The sequence below is a fragment of the Camelus ferus genome, chromosome 28 (assembly GCF_009834535.1).
Source record: "Camelus ferus isolate YT-003-E chromosome 28, BCGSAC_Cfer_1.0, whole genome shotgun sequence".
Classification (NCBI taxonomy): domain Eukaryota; kingdom Metazoa; phylum Chordata; class Mammalia; order Artiodactyla; family Camelidae; genus Camelus; species Camelus ferus.
The window spans coordinates 3,117,811-3,140,479 of NC_045723.1; the positions used below are offsets into that span (position 1 = coordinate 3,117,811).

At 57.2% G+C, this 22,669-nt stretch overlaps 1 protein-coding gene and 1 long non-coding RNA gene across 7 annotated transcripts in view; one reads left to right on the top strand and one right to left on the bottom strand.

The window, feature by feature from the left end:
• Positions 1 to 22,255, top strand: part of FAM178B (family with sequence similarity 178 member B) — an 85,116-nt gene extending 62,861 nt beyond the window's left edge. For 3 of the 6 annotated variants that reach the window (XM_032469608.1, XM_032469606.1, XM_032469609.1), the window contains exons 14-17: positions 5,533 to 5,658; positions 18,974 to 19,202; positions 19,519 to 19,671; positions 20,977 to 22,255. In XM_032469608.1, the coding sequence (XP_032325499.1) occupies positions 5,533 to 5,658; positions 18,974 to 19,202; positions 19,519 to 19,671; positions 20,977 to 21,059 (591 nt within the window). In that variant the 3' untranslated portion in view covers positions 21,060 to 22,255. The remainder of the gene's footprint in view (positions 1 to 5,532; positions 5,659 to 18,973; positions 19,203 to 19,518; positions 19,672 to 20,976) is intronic. The other 3 variants (XM_014553174.2, XM_032469610.1, XM_032469611.1) reach the window with 3 other exon arrangements.
• LOC116660358 lies at positions 5,672 to 8,179 on the bottom strand. The gene is made up of 4 exons (XR_004315797.1): positions 7,973 to 8,179; positions 7,471 to 7,622; positions 6,589 to 7,295; positions 5,672 to 6,478 (listed from the first exon to the last, which is right to left on the bottom strand). It is a non-coding gene; the product is annotated as an uncharacterized LOC116660358 (long non-coding RNA).
• Positions 22,256 to 22,669: the final 414 nt, after the last annotated feature.

Here is a 22,669-nt window from a genome sequence, read left to right on the forward strand (position 1 = left end):
AAGAAAGGACATCCAAGGGAGGGACAGCAAATGTTTTGAATTAAAAAAATTGAATTTAAAAAAATTTTTTTAAAAAGAAATTCAGAAAAAAAAAGAAAAGGCAGGAGCGAGTGCAGGTGGGGGTGGGGTGGCCACCCTCCAGCAGCACTTGGCATTGACCAGGAAGACTGAGGGTGGCTGGAGCATCAGAGTCAGTTCAAGGCCTGGGGTTTTGTTTCCATCTGTTTTTAATTGGTCAAACCTGTGTACGGGAGAGTTGGGGGAGCACAATGAAGGCCAGAGGTGGTGAGGGGAGTGGTCTGGGCCTAGAGGGGCCCTGTTGGGTAGGCAAGGAACAGGGCTGGTCAGGGTGGGGATGCCTCCTCCAGGGAGAGCTGCCCCGGAGCTCCCGCCGGCCAGGGGCCAAGCCGGGTCCTGCCCTGCCCCTGTGGTTCCCAGCCCCAGCGCTTCCCCACCACGCCAGCCACCCACCTGCCCGTGTGCCCACTGTGCACCCGTCTGTTCATGAGACCCTGGCTGAGCGCCTGTGTGTGCCGGGCTCTGCCCCAGGAGACAACCTCAAAGAAGAGGGTGTGAGCGAGGCAGGCTGAGGGCACCATGACTAATTCTGCCTGAGGGCAGTGAAGTGGCTTCCAGAGATGTCCTGAGCCAGGTCTTGCAGGATGAGTCAGTGCTGGTGCTGCATGAGGAGAGACCGTCTGCAGGCGTCTCGAAGGGCAGACGGACCAGCTCGGGCCTGCCCTCGGCGCTCTGCTCCCGATGTGCCTCCCTGTCCCCACTGCAACCTCGGGGCTGCTGCAAGTCCTCCTCCCAGGGCTCCAGGCTGCAGACACTCCCCGTTCCAGTCTGGCCTGTCAGACGGATCCTCATGAAACACGCCTTCAAAGGGCCACCTCGGCCCCACAGCCACCCACGTCAAGCCCACACGCCCCCTTTCCCCACTTCTCCAGGAGAGGATCTGGGGTGGGTGCCCAGGCAGAGGATTCTTGGGTACTGCTGGGCAGGAGTCCCTGATGCTTGGATTGCTTGGTTCTATGTCTCAGGCTGCAGTCTGAGGCCCCAGGAGCAGAACAGGTGCTGGAGAACTGAATTTGAAGAACAAGACTTCTATAGGTGGCCAGGATGCAACAACCCCAAGGCTGTATCGTCCAGGAGAGTCTCAGGGTCAAACTGCTTCCTGTTGTTCCCGTGAATCCTGGGAATATCCTAGAAACAGTGGGGTTTTGACCTCAGACATCAGTGTGCCCCAAACACAGCTCAGGGCACAGAAGATACAGCCCTGAACAGAACTCAGTCCCCTCCTCGTGAGACTCAGGGGGAGACAGGCATCAAGAAAGAAAGAAATCATTCTGGGTGATGATACACCATATGGGGAAAAGTAAAGCAGTATAAAGAAGAGAGGGAGTGTTGGGAGAATGAGGGTGAACAGAGAAGGGACATTTGAGCACAGACCTGAAGGAGTCACATAGGTTTCTTAGGAGAAAACATTCCAGGCAGAGGGAACAGCCACTGCAAAGGCACTGGAGCAGGCAAAGTCCTCTTAGGTTGAAGAAAAAACAGAGGCCAGTGTGGCTGGAGCAGAAGGCTGAAGGTAGAGTAGCAGGAGTTGAGGTCAGAGAAGTAAGTAGGGAATCACTTGGGGGATTGACTTCCATGCCAAAGTGGAGGGCCACTGGAAGATTTTCATAAGAGGAGGAACATAATCTGATTTATGAAATCTTTTAAAATTACACTGGCTGCTGTATTGCGAGTAGACTATGGGGGATGGGGTGGAAGGAGGCAATTGCAGTCATGCTGATAAGAGATGACTCTGGTTTGGCCCCGGAGAGATGGTGACGTAGGTGGTGAGAAGTGGTCAGATTCTAGGTGTGTTTCCCAGGTACGGCCAGTGGGATGTGGAATGTGAGAGGAAGGAGGCGAGGAGGGCTCCACGATGTATGCCCCCGGCAGGCTGGGGAGCCTTTACCGAGATGGGCAAGACACAGGCAGTGCAGCTTTGGAGAGAAACTGGGAGTCTGTTTCTTACCCCAGGCCACCTCTCCCAACACAGCAAAGCTCTTTTGTCCAACCATGCCTTCCAGTTTGGAGTTTGGAAAACGGGCTTGAAGTGGCCGAAATCAAGGGGGACAAGGGTTTGCATCCATTGTGGAAAGGCCAGCTGCAGACCTGACCTGCTATTCACTCATTTGTTCATTTAACAAATTCTTATTAAATGTATGCAGTAGCCCCTACTTTCCACGGGAGGTACATTCCAGAGGGTAGTGGATGCCTGAAACCTTGGATAGTACCAAAACCTATATATATATATATATATATATATATGTTTTTTCCTATACATTCCTATCTCTGATAAAGTTTCACTTATAAATTAGGCACAGAAAAATTAATAACAATGATATAGAACAATGCACTGTAACATATGTACTATAATAAAAGCCATGTGTGTGGTCTTTCTCAGAATATTTTACTGTACAAAATCAGTGCCTTTTCCATCTTAACTAAGCACTTCATGCACTGGGCTGTAACTTCTGCAGTTTGAGATGCAGTAGCAGAACTAGAATTTCTCTTCCCTTCTTCACAATTCCATGGGTAGATTTGTTCTTACCATAGATCTTAGCAACCTTGACATGCGATTTTTTTTCTCTCCTTAAAAAGTCAAGAACTTTCACCTTCTTGCTTAAAGGAAGCACTTTACAGCCTTTTTTTTTTTTTCTTTTTTGGCATATCCAAGCTGCCAGCATCGCTCCTCTTGTGCATGGGACCATTACTAAGTAAAATAAGGGTTACTTGAATGCAAGCCCTGTGATACTGTGACAGTGACTGATAACTAAGACAGCCCCTAAGTGAGTCCCTGATGGGAGGAACGGAGCAGGACTGCACAAGATTTCATCATGCTACTCAGAAGGGTGTGCAATTAAAAAACTTACAAAGTGTTCATTTCTGGAATTTTCCGTTTAGTGTTTTTGGATCTCGGTTGACCACGGGTATCTGAAACTGTGGAAAGTGAAACCTCAGATAAGGGAGGACGACTGTGCCATGTGCCAGGTGCTGTGTTAGACTCTGGGGACACTGCAGTGACCAAAGCTGCCCTCATGGCACTTACATTCTAGTTGGGGAGGGGGACAGATCATAAACATAACAGACAAGTAAATTACATAGCAGGTCAGAAGGTGATAAATGCTTTGGAAACAAAACTGGGTAAGGGGATTAGCAGGTACAGGTGCTGTGGGCTTCTGGGTGGTGGTCGGGAGCTGGGGCGGGCCTCGCTGGGAAGGTGGGCCTGGTGGAAGTCTGGAAGCGGGGCGGGCAGCTGTGCAGTGTCTGGTCAGAAGGTCCAGTCTGGGCACAGGCTCCAAGGAGCAGCGGGGCCACCCGGGTCCTCCCAGACACTTAAGATCCTGGCCTCCTCCACTGGGGAAACAGAGGCAGCTGCTGGGGTCTGAGCACAGGAGAGACCGCTGTGTGGCCAGTTGCCTCACTGGAGCTCATCTGCCGCCTCTTGATGAGGCCAGGGGAAGCCTTGCCTTTTTGGGTGATCATTTGCTTCTTGCCTGGTGGTGTCTGTCCTAATGGGCTGAGTGTTTGCCGAGATGGCTCCAAGCGGTGCAGGTAACGTGGGGACATGTGCTGGTCAGGCCGTGGTACTGCTGGGACCCACGTGGCCCAAATAAGCCCTTATCCCAGAGAAGGGTGTGTCTGCTGGAGAAAGGATGGCTGAGGCTGCCAGCACTGGAAACAAAAGGCAATAAGCGAGCAGAAGGCAGCAGCTCAACTCGCTGCCCTGAGCAGAGTGAAGCTGTTTTCACGGAGTGAGAGGAAAAGCCTCTGTTGTGTGCTCCCCTGCCCAGCTCCGCCCAGGACTCCAGGCAGGGAGGGTCCCAGCTGGGGCGGGGCTGCCTGCCGGAGGGCTGCTTCTGGGGGGCGTGGGCAGCGGAGCCGGCCCCTGTGCTTGCACAGCTGTGAGCCGGAGCGAGCGGGCAGGGCTGTTTTGGAAACTCTCCCCAGATTTTCAAGGCCTAAACAAGGCAGCACAGCTCTGGTTTTGACGAAGCTGCAGATGGTGCTTCTCTTTGCCTAGAACCTTCCCTCTTTCTCTCTCCCTGCCTCCTGCTCTCCCTTTCTAAAGGGATCACACACTTGGCCAAGAAGCCCTGGCCGCCTTCCAGGAGCCAAGGCCCCGGGCCTGACTCTTAGCCCTCACCCAGCCCAGCTGCTCTTGTGGGCTGTCTAAGCCCGCGGCAGGCCGACATGCTGAGCAGGTGTCTGCGGGTGATTCAGAAAGAGGAAGCCAGGTGTGCCAGGTTGGGCTGGGCTGGGGCAAGAAGCTGGGCCAGGGGCTCAGCCCTTGCCCTCTTGACCAGCCTACACCTGCTGCATCTAAAGAGCTGGTGCCTCTGTGAACTCCCTGGGCCCTGCTCCTTTGTTCTGTATCCCTACACCCCAGGGTTACATGGGACCTTAGAGGGGCCCTGGGCTCAGAGACTGCCTGCTCTCTGAAGCCCCAGCCAAGTTAGCTCTGGGGCAGCTGATGGTCCTTGCTGGGGTTCAGCCAAGGCCGCCCAAGCCAGATGCAGGGGCTGGGTGGGAAGGAGTGGCTTGCTGCAGACACCTGGATTTATGCACACCTGTGCCTCCATTTGTTCAGAGAGAGTGGGCAGTTCAAATGGGGGTGGGGCGGCTGGTGGACTGAGTGATATATTAACCAGATGGCAGCATGGGGTTGTTGTGGGAATCTGATTCCAACAAAGCAACTGCATAAGGACATTTTGAGACAATCAGAGAAAACCGGGCACAGGTGTTTGATCACATAAGGAATCCTTGGTAATTTTCTTAGGCAAGAAGATGAGATTGTGATTATGTTTGGGAAGAAGTCCTTATCCTTTCCTGTTAGAAGCTCTCTATGAGTGAAATGATATGATGTTCAGTGTTCAGATTTGCTTTAAAATCCTCTGGAAGGAAAAAGGTGGGGGGGGGGTTGCGGGGTGATGAGTACAGTCATTATTCACATTCACAGTGATGGGCCTGGGGGTAGTCCTCAGACTCTCCTCTTTCAAGGCTGCTGAAAACCCCCGGAGTAACAAGTTACATGAAAAGAGGGGGCCCTGGCAGAGAGGTCCAGCGGGTATGCGCAGCAGCTCAGCCAGGGAGGGTCTTGCCCAGTGGCAGAGGAGACCCTCTCTTCTGGTCCTGGTTCTCCTAAACCTGGCGTGCCTGCTAACCCTGGGATGTGGGTGAAACCTATGGAGGTCTTCCTGGTACACTGGTTTAAGGGAGGCTCGCCCTGTGCCAGGCACTGTGAGCGTGTGAGCCTCCTCTCCTGGGAAGAAGGGATGTGCTTGTCTCCATTTCACGGCAGGAACAGGCTCCAGGGGGCCATGCGGCTCCCAAGTGAGAGGTGCACCCAGGTTGTGGAAGCCAGTGGTCTGGCTCCAGAGCCTAGGCTCTGACCCACCACTGCCAGCTAGGGGGTGTGGGGCAGGCCAAGCAACCCCAAGCTGTCCGTGGCACTGATGGCCTCCTTTTCCTCCGCAGCTGTCCTCACTCAGCCAGCTCTTGAGCCTCATGCGGCCGTCATCCCTGGAGCAGTACCTGGGCTCAGAGACCTTACCGCTCGGCTGGGAGAAACAACCAAAGGCCAGTGCCCAGCTAGACCACAAGGTGAGCACCCAGACCCTGCCCACCTCCGCCAGGACTCAGCCGCAGGGCAATGGGGAAGGCAGGGCTGCCCATCCTAAAACCCCAGGGCTCCGAGAGACAGAGCCCAGCCAGCTGCCTCCCCTACTCCTCTGCAAAATCTGTAACCAGGAATCCTTGCCCAGAACCCTCCAGGAGGCGCAGTGTGGTGCTGTGGACCTAGGCATGCTGGCCGCGTGCCTGCCTGTCCGCCTGGCCCTGCTGGTCCTGTGCGGCCTGGCTAGGCTTGTCAGCCGTGGGTGCTCCGTTAGTCTCACAGCACAGCTTAGAGAGGACACGGGAGCTGAAGTGCTGGCAGAGGGAGTGGGGCGGGAAGGGAGCGCTCTGAAGGAGAAGCGCAGGGAGAGTTCGGATGTGAGAGGCACTGTGTTTCCCGATGCAGAGCTGGGTCCAGCCTCCCTGTTCCTGTTCACTGTGGTCCTCACTGAGGCTGAGTCCTTGGCCTTTCCCCAGTTCCTCCTGATTGACTTTCCAGACATTGCCCGGCTTTCCTGAAAGCCATGCTTTGTTGGGAGTCAGGGCCAGTGAGGTACCGCAGAGACTGCGGCTGTGGGGCTTGGGGTGAGTGTCAAGCAGGGGTGGTAGTGTAGGGGCCTCAGACTGGGATCCCCAAGCGCGGTTCCCTGGGGAGCTGGGGGTGGAGCTCAGTGAGCCCCCCATCCCTGGGGACTCAGGCGTGAAGGGTGCAGATAGGCATCTTCCTAATTGAGGAAGGTGCTAATTCCAAAATCTCACCCAGAGGTTGGATGTTGACGATCCAGAAGACCAACCTTTGGGCATCATTCTGCAAATCAGATAAGTGAATTAATTACTTAATGCACACAAATGAACTGTTAAGAAGATAGGGTAACCCCCAGGTGTGTGTCCTCTTCTGGAACATGTAGGCAAGGTTACCTCTCAGCCGTGCCTAAAGTCCGTGCATTTACGAGGCTGCTGCCTCCCAGGAGAGTGTGAGCTGCCTACGTGCCCTGTTCTCCTCTGGCAGCTGTTTCCCAGGCAACTGGAGCTGGTTATGGAGGCTGAATCCGGGTGTTTGGGGGCTCTAGAAAGGAGGCGGGGTCAGGCCCTGGGGTGGTCTGTCTGAGCAGGACACAGGTAGGCAGGCCCCAGGCCTGGGCTGGGGGAAAGGAAAAGAGGAAGAAGGGGTGTGGTGAGAGAGGAAAAAGGAGACTTGTGTCTGGTTGGGCCAAGCGAAGGGTGTGCCCTCCAGGTGCCCTGGGGCCACTCCTGGCCTCGCCTGGCAGAGGTGGTGTTCGTGCAAGCCCGGGGGTGCCATCTGGCTCATGGCGTCCCAGAGCCCGTGTGGCAGCAGGTGTCCCTTCAACAGCCTGGGAAGCGAGGGGAGTGAGCGGGCTGCGAGTCCCCTTCTATTGTGCAGACTGTCCTCACGCATGTCAGGGAGGCCGTGAAGTGTCCCTTGATCAGCTGGCACATTGGAAACTACTCTTTTGGCCTGGAAACATGAGGGGCTGGGTGCCCCAGAAGTGTAGGTTGTGCTGGTCCAGGGCAGCTATCAGATGCCTTTGCCACCTGGGATGGATCCTGGCCTGATAGCAGAGGAGGGTGAGGAGGAGCTGGGGCTGGTGGCCGGCACCGGCAGTCTGCAGAGAAAAGTGAAGCCTTCTGTCCCCCTGGGCCAGGCACTGTTCTGACGGGAACGGACCAGGTGGGGCAGGTGCCTGGCCTCCCGCCGCCCGGCCCCACTCCCACCTCAGCCAACTGACTCCTCATTAGGCCTGAGCATGTTTCATCTTCAAAGACGATCAGGCTACTCACCAGCCAAACAGGGCAGCGGCGTCATCCGCCCTGTTTTACAGGGAGTGGTGGTCTGAGCCTTTCATCCCCAGAGCTCAAAGTCTTTGCCTTCTTTCTCCTTGAGGCGCTTCGGGAAACTAAGGCCAAATGAAATTGGCCTGAGGCGACCCAGCCTGGAGGAAGTGAGGACAAACCCTTTCCCAGCGCTTGGGGCAGCCCTGCTGGGCCCTGTCCCCTGGGGCCATGGTGCTGGGCCCCATCCCCCAGGCCCTGCTCACTCCCGTCTGGGAGATTTCCTGCCCCGGACTGCTGGGTCTCAGCCCTCCTCCCGCCCTGCAGATAAACACTTCTGCCAGCCTCCGCTCCCCTGGTCTCCCCACCTCTTGTCTCTGCCTGGGGCCTTGGCCCAGGCTCCTCCTTCCCCAGGGAAGCTCCCAGCCTTCTTCCCCATCCCTGTCCCTGTCCCGCCTTCCCTGGAGGCTGGGCGAGCTGCCATCTGGTGCCCAGGGTATGACTTTCTCACCTCGCTGATCCCCTGGCTTTGCAGTTGTCCCCTGACTTGTCCGTCTCCCCAGCTAGACTGGGCACAGCTGGTGTCAGCACTGCATGGTATGTTCGGCGCTAGGTGACTGCGTGAATGAACAAATGAATGAATGCAATTTTAATTCTCCCTCTCTGAACTCTCCTGTTCCACCCCATTCTGCCCTCCCACCCCCATGCTGGAAAGAGCCCTCCCTCTGCACACCCTCTGCCCTCAGACCAGCCTCTGTCTCTTAAGGTCCTTGTTTCATTAAGGCTCCAAGGGTTTATAGCCTCAGCTGCTCCTGTTGGGGACCCTGCACTTCAGAAGTGTTACCTGCTTATGAGGGAACCAATCACAGTGCATCGTTTGTAATTATAAGCTGGTAAGATTCTTGCCTGGCAAAGCTACCACCAGGTTCAACACAAGAAACAACGTGCTCCTGTGCAACACTGCAGGGGTGGGTGCGGGATGGGCCGTGGGAGGGGACTGGAGGGGGGTGCTTGTCCTCGCTGAGTCAGAGTCACCATGTGTCCGAGCAAATCACAGCCGTGCTTGTGTGGAAGATAAGAATCCTGCTTGTGAACTGAATGATTAGAATACTTTGAGCATTTTAAAGTGCTTTTGGATAAAGAAGTTGCTCAGCCCCTCAGTGATTTTTGGTGGCCCCGGGCTTGCTTGGTTTGAGAGGGGTCCTCCTGGAGGAGAATGCACATCTGGTCAGAGTGATGCTTGGGGGTCTGGGATAGCCCCGCGAGAGCCAGGTGCCCTGTGTGAGAGAGGTGGGAGAGGATGTTTTAACGCAGGAGTGTGCTCCAAGAGTTGGCTGACAGGTGCCTCCCTCGGGCCCATGGGTACCAATTCTGCAAGAGGCCAGCTCCCTCCCAGGCCTCTGTGTGTGCGACTGTCCTTCTGGCCCCTGCGCAAACACATGTCAGGGAACGGGACTCAGTTTGCCACTGTCTCCTCAAACCGACCAGCTCAGCCGTCCAGCACAAAACCAGGGGTTTCCTGAGGCTTCTTTAGTTTTCATTTAGCTGACTTACTTAAACCGTATTTGGCCAGATTTATTCACATTTATCCAGATGACTGATGCTTTGGTCTTGTTAAACCTCCACAGTTTACCACACTTCCCTGCTGTTCTGCCTTCTCCCCAGGCCCTTTGCAGCGTCGAAGCTATAGTGAAGGAATTTTGGGTTCTGTTTTGCCCAGAGGGATCTGAAGGTTCTACAGAATGAGGATCTTTTTCGTAGAGTGGAAATTTTTCCCCAGTTTGGTTACATTTAGGAACTTTGAGGAAGTTAACTATCTCTCATTGTGTGGAAGGAAAACTAAGGTCCACAGAGGGAGGTGGACATCCCAGAGTTGGGGCTGCATTGAGGCACCAGGAGCCGGTTCCCTGTCCTCGTCCACCTCCTGGGAACGTCCTCCTCAGAGTCTGACGAGTGTCCTCATGGGACAGGCAATCTGGGGCCCACTGAGGGTTCTGCATCTGTGATGGTCCCTGTCCCCCGGGGCCGGCTGCAAGGGGCCAGCGCACCCAGACAGCCTGGAGGCTGCAGGTGACTCCAGTCAGCTTCCTCACCCCACACACGGCTGCAGGCTCTGTGCTTGTGGGGCTCAGGGAGGGCTTGTTTATAGGAGAAATGCACGGGTGAAGGGGTGGGGTGTGCTCAGAGCTTGGGTGATGCTCTGGGGTAACCCCACCCTGCTGCACAGATTTCTTTGAACTCCCTCCTGGGGTCTCTCTACATCTTCTGCAGAGGGCATGGGCCTGCCGTGTGCCTGCATATGTGTGCGTGTGCGCGTGCGTGTGCATCTCCTGTATCTTTATGGTGTGCTTATGTGTTAACAGAGTTGACAAACAAGTTTTACCGCTTTTGTTCCTGCGCTGGCCTGTCCCTGTGTTGGGTGACCCTTCCAAGAGCTGCCTGAGGTGCCTGGGGTGTGGCTGGGGAGGTTTGGGGAGAGGACGGGAGGACACCCTGCCCTCCAGCAGCTCTGCGCTCTGCCCTCTCCCACCAGCACTCAGCACCAGCAAGGGGAGCCGTGGACTCCCTCAGGCTTGGCTGGGGCACAGCCTCCTTGCCCTGTGTCCCCTGGAAGGACAGGTGGAGCCAGAACCTCCCTCTCCTTCCACGCTCCGCCTTCTCCCCTGCACTTCCCGCCCCTTGCCCTGCACCTTGGGGAGAACCACGCCCACCAGGCCGGGGACCTTGGTCAGGCCAAGATTAGGAGGGCTGGGAGAAAACTTACAGGTTTTGAAGAATGGACAACGGATATTCAGGACTCCTGAGTTCGTCCCCTAGCCAGTCTGCGGTGGGCTCCTCCTTACCTCCTCCAAAACGAGGAACCGCTGACATCTTTTGAAATAAACTTCAAAGAGGTGACTCAGGGAAGCCGACCCCAAGGGGGAATCCCTGCACCAGCCTCACGGCACACCCACCTGGGTGGCCGCGGAGCCTCCCCAGAATGGGTACCTCTGAGCATCTGAAGGCTCCTGGGGCCCAGGCCAGCTTTGACTGAGTCCCAGGAATTCTGGCTTCTTTGCAAGCCTATGAACAGGGCTTAAAGCCACGTTTTGCTGGGAAGGGCAGGCTTGGGTTCTGCAGGCAGCCTTTGTTCAAGCCCTGCCAGCTTGAGTCCTCAACAGCTCCTGGGCCTGCTCCCTGCCCTGGGCTGCCCCAGGCTCAGTCCTCCTAAGGACCCTTCAGGGGTCCCTCCCATCCGCACAATCCTTACCCCACGCGGGTGACTCCTCTGCTTCTGACCTAACGCCCTACTCAGTCCCTGCATCCTTCCAGTCCTCCTGGACAGCTCTGTGATCTTCCTCCCAGTCTGACTCAGGAAAAAGCAGTCCTGTCACAGCATATTCCAGCTCTGCCATCCAAGGTCTTGGTCAGCTGGCCCTACTTCATCCATGTGGTTTTTCTCCTGCGAATCAAGCCACTCCATTTGATTCCAAGCACTGGGTGTCTTCCCCAGAAGCCCTCCATTCTCAGGCCTGTGTCTTTGCTCCTGCTGGTCCTCCTTCTGGGGCCTGTCTCTCCTGAACTTGGATTCCTGTCTCTCCTGTCCTTGGTGGTCATTACAGCCTGTTTGCTTAACCCATGGCTTGCCCACACATTGCTTCACACACCTGAGCAGAGTCTCCTTTGAGGGCCGGGTCCAGGGCCTATCTCAGCTGCCCCGCATTTCCCATCTGCCTGCCCTGAGTAGGTACAGCCTGGTGAGGGACCCTTCCCCACCTCCCCTGCACCCTTCTGCACCCACCTGCCTCCGGCATGCAGAGTGCAGAGTACAGATGGAGAAACAGTGCCTTCTAAGAGCCACATCTAAGCACCTTGGGTGTAGCTCCCACCGCGCAGCTGACGGGGGGCAGGAAGGATGTGTGAGGTCCCTCTCTGGCTGTCCTCAGTGTGGACGAACAGTTCCAGGCAGACCACTGCCCGCTCAACTGCCCTTCTACTCACCGCCTTTTCTATCCCTTCTCACCCTGTTTTCGCCAGGACTCTGTAGTGATGGACACACATACATACGTCCTGAAAGGTCCTGGGACAGGCTCAACTGGACCAGGGCCAAGCAGTGTCGTGAAACCTCAATGTTGCTCTCTGCATCTTTCGGCTCTGTTCTTTTGTGCATTCACAGGCAGCTTTCCCGCTGCTTCTGAGACACTCCAGGCCTATTTCCTCCCCTCTGCAGGCCCAGCCAGGGGGAAAGAAAGAGCTTCTGTCCTGGAGTCCCAACGGAGTCCCAGAGTTGAGTCTCATTGGCTTGGCTTGGGTCATGTGCTCACCTCTAAGCCAATCACGTGGCCAGCCTTGCAGCGACTGGCCGGCCTGCGTCACATGTCTTCCTCTGGAGTAAGAGCTGAAGTCCTCACTATGTGGCACCTTGGCCTCTGGTGTAGGGGACAGGAGGCTGGGACACTGACACAGGAGGGGAAACCTTAGTGTCCATGGCATCCCCCTGGTCTTCAGCCCTGGGCAGTGCCCTGTGCTCTAACACCTGTGGAAAATATAGGGAGGGCAGTGCTTCCCAGGCGCTGGCCATGCCAGCATTCCAGGAGACAATTTGGTGAGAGAGAAAGATAAGAAAGAGAAGGGAGGAAGCCATCGCTTTTGAGGAAATGGCTTTTGAGGAAGCTCCAGCTCGGTAGGGCCTCTCTGGTCCCTGGAGGATGCCCCTGCCAACACCCTGGCTGGTTTGGGGGGCTCCCTCTAGTACTGGCACCCACGTACGGTTGCCCACGTGCACGCCCTGGCATAGATTCTCAAACATAGGCACCAAGAATCTTGTCCTTCTCTGGGCAGCCGGCAGAGCTGGGTTTCCGTTCCAGATCCCCCTGGGGTCAGGGTCTCTGGTCCCAGCTGGAGGAGCAGGAAGAGCCAGCCAATCCCAGCTGTCACCTCCCCCACCCGCCCCGGCCAGCAGGAAACCAGAAAGGAAGGGTGGGCTGGGTGGGAGCAAGGGTTTGCCTGCAGCCCCTCTGTCCCTCCCACCCGCAAACACAGGACTGGGGCAGATGCTCCGAGATAACCCCCTGCAGCAGATCCACAGGAACGAAAAGCCCGCAGCCTTCCTGCTTTTGTCTCAGCTCCATCTCTTCCCCACCTGGCCCCACTGTGCCATGGCCTCCTACTTCCCTCCCTGTGCTCACTGCCAAGAGCAGGGGCCAGGGGTGCTCAGAGTCCAATCCCAAGTTCAGGGTGGAGATTTAAAAAGAATCCCTCTGTCCCTGTCAAGTGAGTTCAGGGTCTCTGAACCCACTTCCTCTGGGCAGCTAGAAGAGCAGGTGAGGGGCTCACCTTCCGAGGAATCTGAGGAGGTGGACACATCATGGGCCCTGAGGTCCTCTGGCAGCCTCAGCAGAGAGATCCCATCTCTGCCCAGCTGAGGCCTTGAGAGCAACTTTCTAGGCAATGGCCATTCCCAGCAGCGGGACCGGAAGTCCTGGTCCTATCCAGATGCTGCCAGCCTGTCTCCCATCACCCTCAGCTGGCCTCATCCTGCTCCATGTTAAGGGCTCCACCCACCCTCACGCCTGAACAGGCACTTTCATTTACAGAATGGAGTGTCTGGCCTTGGACGCCCCGGGGTGAGTCTGGCAGACCCTGCTTGTGACATCTGTCCTTAGCCTCTGTGCCCTGTGCTTTCAAGGACCCTGGGCTAAGAAATGCTGTGTCACCATGTCATTTCCTAGTAATGGGCTGTGTGTCCTTGTCATTTCCTTCTTGCTAGGACTTATGACCGATGACCTGTCCCGGTCGGAATCACTTCCAAACTCAGCTTTCCTTTGGGTGCCGCTCTCTGCGTGCTGCTTTAGTGCTTGTCCAGGCCAAGGTCAGGGAGTGTAACTGTGGCACAGGGGCAGCCTGGGCAAGGGGACTAAATCATGCAGTTAACTTGTAGGGGCACGGAGAAAGGCCCAGAGATGGTGGCAGGTGCCACACCCCAGGACAGGTCCAGATGGGGTTCACCTAGAAAATGCATCCCCTCTCATCTTGAATGCTATGGACACACTAGCCAGGCAAGCTGAGGCTCTTGGCCTGGGGCCCACAAGTAGCCCTACCTCAGGGTTACTCATGACTAATTATTTTTGCTGTTATTTTGCCCAGCCTGTGTGTGGTGGAGGACCTAGACTGGTGCCCTGGGGCTCAGGCTTGTCGCCCCCTCCCCTCCCCTCCTGGGGTGGGGATGGGGGAGTGTCAGTCTCTCTCTGTCCTGCCTCTAGCAGCCCTCGGGCCCTGGCTATGTAGTGCAGAAGGACCTTGATCTCTTTCCAGTGTTAAATCCCCTTTAGGGAACACACACCCGCAGGCATGCACACATGCAGGCACACAGCTTGTCACGTCTGCTGCAGACCTAACCCTCACTGGAGGTGGTCATGCCATCGGGCGCCCTCTCCAAGCCCAACTTCCATGCCTACCAGAAGGGAAGCTCAGTAGCCCAACCCGTGAGCCCGCTGTGAGGGTCAGGGCACTGTGAAGTGGTGCTAGAGGGTTAAATTTAATAAAAGGTGAAAGAGAGGAAGGAAAGGAATTCATCGGGGCCCAGCTCTAGCCTTGGGTTTGAAATTCTCCAAGGTAGAGTGAAGCGGCTTCATTCTTTCCCAGACTTCCCAGAGTTGACCTTCAGCACGTGTGTGTCACCAGAGTGTCTCCTAGGGAACAAAACCCCTGAGAGGACCCACCCGTGGCAATGAGGGGACCAATGGCAGAATTCTCCTGGGTCTCCTGGGGCCTCCTCCTGGGGTCAGGCTGGGTTGGCCCTCCAGGCATTCTAGACGGAGGGGAGAGCAGCCCAGCCAGACTGGGTGAATGCAGGTCCCCCAGGGCAGCCACCCCCCAGCTCCTGTGCGCCTGGAGGAGCGAAGCCAAAGGAGACTGTTCTGGGGTCCTGGCTTCCCAGGCAGGGAGCCAGGCAGCAGTTGGCCTTCGGGGCCAGCGACCCCTGCAGTGCAAGCCCCTGGTCCCCGGCAGCCTGGCTGGAAGGCCATGTCCTTTGAGTCAGTCTCTGTCCTTCCCAGCAGGTGTTCCCAGGTCAGCCTTAGTTCTTCCCCCAACAGCGGTTGCCCCCGAGCCTGGCTGGACCTGCTTCCGCAGGGTCCTCCGGCCAACGTAGATCTGCTATCCCCACCCTGTCTGCAGCCTCCAGGGAAGGGGCTGGGTCTGAAGGGTTTCCTCAGTGACCCTGGGCTCTTGGTCAGACCTGAGATGGGAGAAACTCTAATGTTCTGGCTGGAGCGAGTGGCTTCCTGGGAGATCCTCTCCCTCCCCCTTTCTGCCCTCTCTTAGCGTGAATAACCCACAGCAGCTCCCTTGGCATTAGCTGGAGGGGAATTTTCTAAAGGATGAAGTTCCTGGGAAACGTCCGCCCCTTTTCCCTTTGTCTTGATGATGAAGGCCCTGCATGCGGAGACTGGGCTGGTGGCTGCTGGGGGCAGAACTAGCTGGCCTACAAAAGGAGACACTGACCTTGCCCTGGCCCAGCCCCCTCGGTGGGTGACAAGCCCAGAGGACTGTCTCCCATCTCTCAGCCGTGTCATCCCTCCCGGGGGAGGGCAGGGCCACCTCAAGGCTCCAGAGCCGGGAAGGAGGCGGCCCCCACAGAACTAACTTCTTAGAAAAGTTGGCCTGCCAGCCTCTGGGGAGAGACCCAGAAGACGGAAGCTGCGAGCCTTGCTGGCAGCGGCGGCAGGGGACTGTCCTTTCTTGTCAGCACGGTTCAGGCACGTCCCATTTCTTGCCTCAGACTCTGACTCTCCCCAAGTTGTTGACTGAGGTTTCCGGGCCCAGTTTCCCATGGGGGCTTCCTTCCCAGCCTCCACTCACACCCCATGGGGAGGCAGGAGGCACTGGGCAGCTGGAGCTGGTGAGGGCCCATCCTACAGACAGGGCCCCCGAAGCCAGGACGAACACCGGCTCTCTCTAGGTGTGCCTCTGCTTGTTAACCCTGAAGCCACACCGACCCCACCACCACCCTACACACACACACACACACTTCTGCCCTTAGGGACTTGGGAGGGGCCTCGGGCTGGAGGAAGGGCCACCTTGCACTTGCTGCCCTGGAGGACACGGGAGCCGGCAGGGGGCTTGGCCTCCACCCTCCAGCGGCCTCTGCCCAGCCTCCCAGTCCTGCACCTTGAAAGAGAGGACAGAGCCCCACTTCTCGGCGGTGCCAGCAGGACAGGACCGGGCTTGCTAAGTTCAGGAATTGGTCACAGCGCAACTGGAGCAGGAAGCGCAGCTCTCACACCTGACTGTTTACTTAGTGTCCTACCCCGGCCCGCCCGTCCCTGCCGGGCTCCCGGGCCAGTCCCAGCCTCAGCATGGCCGCTGGGGTGTCCAGAGGGAGAAGGCCCAGGTTCAGCCTCCCCTGGGCCTCAGAGCCCCCTGTTTCTGCTAGTGTTTTGTTTCTGTGAACTTCATAGAAACAGGACAGAGGAGAGGAGCCTGGGGGAGGGTCGGGGCTCAGAAGAAGCCTTGCCTGCCCACCCCCAACCCGCACCACTGTCTGTCTCTCTGTCTGGACCCCCTCTCACCTCTCCTCGATGCAGAGACTGAGGTCTCGGGAAGTGAGGGGAGAAATGGTCTGGGCGACTATTGCTGATAATGAAGCCCCTTCTCCCCAAAGTACTGCATGATCTCTGACCACTGGCAGAACCCCACCCTCTCAAGCTGGATCAAAGTCTTTCTTAAAGGGCCTCCCCTCACTTAGGCCCAACTCCAGGGGCCACCTTCGAATGCAAGGAAAGAACTCTCCCAGCCCTCCTTCCAGGTAGTGGGCAGATTCCCCAGGTTTGGAAAAAGGGCTTATAAAATGTGGTTAACAGGGCTTTTCTTCAGAACTACCTTTTCCTTCTTGCGATTCCCATCCCAACAAAAAAAAAAGCACCCTCATTCAGAATAATTTTCCTGGGATTTTCCCTCCAGATTCAATTATGGGAATCGGCCTAAGAATGAAGTTGTGAAACCTGCACACACGTAGCAACTTTTTTCTCTCAGTAAATCCTCACTGCACAGACCTCTCCAGAGCAAGCCTCAGATCCCAGGCCCATCCTCCCCACACCTCCCTCCCAGGAAGAGAAATTCTGCCGAGGAGGTGGGGTAAGGGGCTGGGCCTGGGCCTCCGCACTACCCCTGCCCCGCCCCCGGGGTGTGGGGAATGTTTACAAGTGAAAGGTCTTCCTCCCGCCTCGGCCACACCCCCCACAGGCTCTCACACCTGCCCCAGCAGACAGGCCTCTTCCCAGCCACCCTCCCACCAGCCACCAACCGACGGCTCCGTCGCCCTTGGATATTTTCCTTGGCTTCTCCCGCCACCTCTCACCATCAGCTTGCTCAGTGCCCCTCTCTCGAAGAGGGGCCCCGGTGCTTTCCAAGGTCGCCCCCCCCCTCTTCCCTGCCCGGCACCCACCCCAGACCCAGCTACGCTCATTCAGTTCCAATGGCATTGTCTTGTTTAAAATTAATTTTTAAGTTTTTCACTACCTTCTGAGTCTGTGAGTAAAGCATGCAAATTGTAGAGAAATAATCTTAAAAAAAAAAAAAAGATGAAGGAGGAAGTGTAATCCTTCACAGAGAGCCGCATTTTCACTTTGGTAGATTCCATCCCAAAGGATCCTATGGCCTGTTTCCCCCAAGTGCCCCCAGTCTGTCCCCCACAACCCAGTCTCTCTGCTCCAGAGCACTGAGTGGCCTCCACTACCCACTGCTGGACCCTCTGCCGTCAGCCCTGTCCCCAGGGTGTCCCCTCCCCTCCCCCTGCGCCAGCCAGGGAGCCCTGCCTCTGTTTCTTTCATCAGCTTCGGGTTGTGTCTTGGTGGTGTAATCTCGGCGGGCTGTGCCCTCGCCCCCACAGGGCCATCTTCACCTCAAATCCTACTGTTCCTTTGAGGCTTGGTTTAATCACTTCCTTCCTGGAAGCTCCTGAGCTGTGCACCATCAGCACCCCACCCCAACCCCCGGGGAAAAAAAAGAAAAACTTGAAGGACCCTTTCTCCTTTTGGTCTATGGGAAAGCTGACATTCAATATTTATTGACCAAATGATTGCCTCCCTGAAGTCTCTTTCTCCTCCTAGCATCTTTTTGTTTGTGATGTGTCTTAATCAAGGTACAATGCCTGGCACACAGGCCTGAGCCTGCTTTGGGCCAGGGGAGCCATTTGCCAGGACTGCAGAGTTTAGGGGGAGTTCTGAATGCAGCCGGCCTCCCTGGAGCAAGGCCAGGCTGGGGAAGGAGAGCCCATGGGCAGCAGTGGCCTGGCTGAGGACCCAGCAGGTGGAGCTGGCTCAGGGAGGCTGGACCTTCCCCAGCTTGGGGGCAGCACTGCCTGGAGGCACACCCAGTGGGCCGACCCCCTGGTTCTCCCCACTGCGTCTTCTGTTTCTGCTGGATGCAGTGCCGCCCGACCCAGCCGGCCTGTGGGATCAGCCACCTGTGGGCCTCAGCTGTTGTCCTGAAGAGCAAGCAGGCTGGGTCCTGGGGCGGGCAGGTGCTGCTAGGGGAGGGGGGCAGGTGGCCTCTGTCCTCAGGATTTTGCACTGTGGTATTTGAGTTCAAGAAGGTGGTACTCCCGAGTGCCAAGTCTGGTGCCCTTAAAAATGGTTCTAGCTTCTGCCCTAAGGAGACTGCTGGGTCTGGCAGGAGGCTGTCACTGTTTCTGGGGCCAGCACCAGGTGCTCTAAATGGGGAGGATGATAAGGGCAGGGGAAAGAGGGGAGGGGGGCCTTGGCTGGTTCTGAGCTCCAGCCCACTTATCACCAAGTTTGAGCCCTGCTGGCCATCTCTGGATGCCTCTCCCCTCCCAGCTCAGCCTCAGGGCTGGTTATCTCCCACTGGCACGATGCTGGGTTTGCTTCCTGCCACCCTTCCTATCATGGTCGGAAGGATTCCGAAGGGGAAGAGGCAACAGGCTCCTCTGAGTTGGGGATGGGTGTGCCCACTGAGTGCCAGGAGCCTCGCCTGTCCCTGAGTGCTCCTTGTATCTCCTTTACTCTGCACAGCAGGTGAATGTCCCATAAATGAATGGGCATCGACAAGTCCAAGGGCGCCCTGGGGTCACACCATTCTCTGATCAGATAGAACTGGCCTTTGTCCTGTTCTTACCCCTCAGTGTCCTGCAGGGAAGAGCGAGGGTGTGGGTAGGTGGATGAGGTCTGCAAATGCTCAACAAACCCCCTCCCATCTGCCTGCCCTCCCCTCGCTGGCCTCCTTGGGTCAGTGCAGTGGGACTGCCTGGACTGCGCTGCACATCTGTCTGTGCAGGGGGCATCCCACTCAGGGCTGAGCTGGGCACCCACGAGGGACCTGCGAACCCACACAGAGGACAGTGGCACCCAGTCACAGCGCCCACGGGTGTGGGTGCCGTAGGGAGCAGAGCAGAGACCACAGACACTAGGCAGAGCTCGGGCTGGGCAGGTCCCTCTCCACCGGAGCCCCAGGACAGGGCTGGGTGATGGTGTGGATTCCTGGATGGCAGAGCTTTCTTCTTTTTCTGAAGGGAGGGAGGAAAGTCATCATCAGGGGGAGAGCTCTGAGTGAGTGGGGCCTGAGTCCTCCCTGGAGACGGCTCCCGGCTCCCCGGAGACAGCGGCAGGAAGCCCAGTGCTGGGCCGGAGGGGAAGATGGAACCGGCTGCGCTCTTCCTCCAGGTCTGCTACCTGTGTCACAGCCTCCTGACACTGGCCGGGGTGGTGGTCAGCTGCCGGGACATTGCTCCAGACCAACGCGTGAGTCTCCCAGGAGGCTGGGCTGGGGCTGCGGGAATGGGGCCCAGCCCACTGCCAGGAACTGGGAAGAGTGGGAGGTGGAGAAAGCAGCAGGCCGAGGGGAGCCGGGCCTCTTCCTTCTGCCCATCAGATGTTCCCAAGGGATACTGACCCGTGCCCCCACTTGCCCTGTGCCTCGCCTCCCTTTCCTGCCCAACTCCTGAGCAGTCACTCAAATCTGTCCTTCTCTTTCTCTGGCTTCGTGTTCCCCTCCCCCACTGTGGCTGCCGGGCCTGTGCCCCACCCACCGCCCACCCCAACCCCTTCGCCTCTGCAGGGAGAGCTGCAGCTGCTGTGCATGCAGCTGGACTGTCACATCAGCACCCATATCCGGGAGAGCCCCCAGGCCATGCACTGGACCAAACTCAAGGACCTGGCTGCCCAGACCTACATCCGCTGGCAGGAGCTGCTGGCCCACTGCCAGCCCCAGGTCTTGCCCCCTCCAGCCCCTAGGCTCAGGACGGGAGGGAAGTGGTCAAGCGGCTGACCAGAGCCCGCGGCATCTCCACCCCCACTGCAGCTGCTGGGCTCCTGGCTGGGAGATGGGCAGAGAGGGCAGTGGGGGTTGGGGGAGATGCGTTCTAGGCGGAAGGACCTTCCTCATTCTTATCAAGAGTCAAATGCTTAGTGTGGGGGTGCGGTGAGGGGGATACAGAGAGGCCAACTCCCAGGTAAACGCAAAGGAAAACTTCACCCCAGCGAGGGAAGAGCCTGGGCCAGGGTACCAGTTTATTGTGAGCAGTGCCAGGAAGGGGCACCAGAGGCACCAGCTGTCCACTCTCTGCCCACTCGTCCCTCAGGCCTGAGGCTGGCCTCCCACTCTGCTGGGAGGAGCATTCCCAGGCTGCCCTGGTCCCTCCAGTTTTCCCAGCAACAACCTCCACACCCCTAATTTTCTCGGACTCTCTGGGCAATAATATTCGTAGCTAATATTTATTGATTAAAGACCCTTTTCTCCATGAATCCACATAATCTCCATGAGGCAGGTATTGTTATGATCCCATTTTACAGATGAACAAGCCAGCCAGAGTCACTGAGAGGTTAAACAGCCTGCCCCATCACACAGGCCGCAGCACATACATGTCAGACCCAGGGCACAGCGCCAGCCTGATTTGCAGGCCTGCGGACTTAAGCACAGTCCAACCCCTGCGCTGGCGGCCTCCCTCCCTTCCGGCCTCCGTCCCTCCAACAAGCAGCCCTCCCATCCCCCAGCCCCCAGCCCTGGACAGAGATGAGCTGGGTCTCCTAAGAACCCTCCCAGTGCTCCCAGGCTCCCCACTTGCCTTTCCTCTGCCTCTCCTCTGCTTGTCGCCCCCCACCCCACCCTGTAACCTCTGACTTGGGGCTGACACATTGGCCACAGGCTGTGGCTTGGGTCTCAGATTTCACAGTCTCTGAGAAAGCTGGAGCACAAACCTCACCCTCAACCCCCAAGGAACTAGCTCACACTAGTAACTGGTGGGAAACTGTGTGCGTCATGAAAAGAAGGAAAGTGATTCGTGGCCTGGCCGAACCAGGGGCAGGCTCCCCCTTCTTCTCACAGGGAATAGAGGGAACCTAGGCAGAGCGGTGGTCAAGTGGCCGGTTGACCTGCTGTGCTCTCTCCTGGACTGGGAGCCTGGCACGGAGGAGGCCTTAATGGATATTCAGGGAATGCTGGAGGGTCAGGGAGCATCATGTCAGTGAGCCCCACCAGGGCTCAGGCCATCACACCCTGTTTTTCTCCTTGCCACAGGCCCAGCACTTCAGTGCCTGGAAAGCCGTCTAATGGAGCAGGGCAGGGGTGGCCCAGCACTCCTGGCTCTTGGCAGGAAGTGAACGTGGCCCAGGGACCTGGAGGAGTCAAGAATGGAGGCCAGAGGACCAATCGGCTAAGCAAGATCCTGCTTCCCCTGCTGCCCCGAGCCCCACTGGGCAAGGGTCCCACCTCTCGCTGCTGCCCGAACACCTCCCAGTTCTCCTTCCCTTCCCAGCCATCTCCTCTCCCCAAGGCCTTTGTCTCCAAAGCTCTGGTTTTCCTGGGCCTCCAGGGCCCTCTGGCCTCCGGCCTCCCCACCTCCCGCCTTCCCCTCTCTGTGTGTCACTAATGTGAGGGTTCTTTGTGTACGCTAAAGTCTCATCGCAGCATCAGTGGTTTAGAAGAGTTTCTTCAACCCCTCACTGAGGGATCCTGCCCAGTGTCCAGTTTCCTGACTTCTCTGCTTTCGCTTTGCAGAATTCTCACCTTGGACAGTCACGTGACTGGGTCGTAGGCCCCGCCCCCTGCAGCAGAGGGCTGTTTGTAAACCTAAACCTTCAGGAGAAGCAGTTATTGCTGTGGCCTGAGGGCTGCCAGGAACCCAGGGAGCAGGGATGGGGAACATTTGTTTGGCCCAGTCTGGGACCACTCCCCGCTCTCCGCCCCCACTGGGGAAAGTCCACGGAGTGAGATGGTGGGATCAGGTCTGTAATTACACTTAATTCAGTTTATTGTTGAGCTCTGAGATCAACTCCCGGACTTAGGAGTTGGGGGGACAATGCCAAAAGGGAGTCCCCGTTACTGTCGTTGCTTTCCCTCCGCCTTACCCTGGATGAGTTTTCTGGGCCCTGATGCCTAAAGGAGTGCTGGATGTCTTTGACCTCTCCCCACCCCCGAGGAGTGAGTGGGCTTTCAGTACCCCCAGGAGATCCTCCGGTATCACTTTCTCTCTCTGCCCACTCCTCCAACCCTGAGAATCCATTGCTAGTCTCTGGCCCCTCCTGACTCCTGGGTTGGGCGGGGGTTTGCAGGGGCCACAAGAGGTGGACAGGAAGGAGGAGAGGATGAGCCCTGCCTAGCTGATCTGTGCCCACCCCTCGGCTCAGCCCTAGTGTCTGCCAGTGGGGCTTCATCCAGCTGGTGCTTATTACTCTCTCTGTTTCTTTGTCCCTCTGTTTTGTTCTTCTGTGCCGTGGGGGTCAGGGTAAGGCAGACTAACTACAGAGCGACTCCCTGAAAATAAAGGACCTTCAGGCCAAGTGCCTCAATTTGCAGACGCAAGGTGTAGCCCATCGCTTTCTGGGCCTGTTTTAGAGGCCCTCACTGTGTCCGCAGATCCTGGGAGCTGGGGGGCATCTATAATTCAGAGGGCATGAGCCACAGCAGAGTGCTGGATACCACACGGGGCATCGTGTCCCTGCCTCTCTGCCTTCGCCAAGTGAGAAGTAGAAGAAACTCTCCGCCAGGGAGGCTTGGAGGCCCACATGGCTTGACTGAGAGTTCTGGTTTCTGTTCCTGGCCACACCACAGGCCCCCTTGGCCAGGGCACCAGTGAGGCCCCAGCGGCACAGGGAGGCCCAAGATCCTCTGATAAAAGAGTAGAGGCTGTGGTGAGCCAGCCTCCTTCACCTCCCTCAGGGCTGCCCCAGCTTCTGACACTGCACATCCTGACAGTTAATCCTCAGCTATT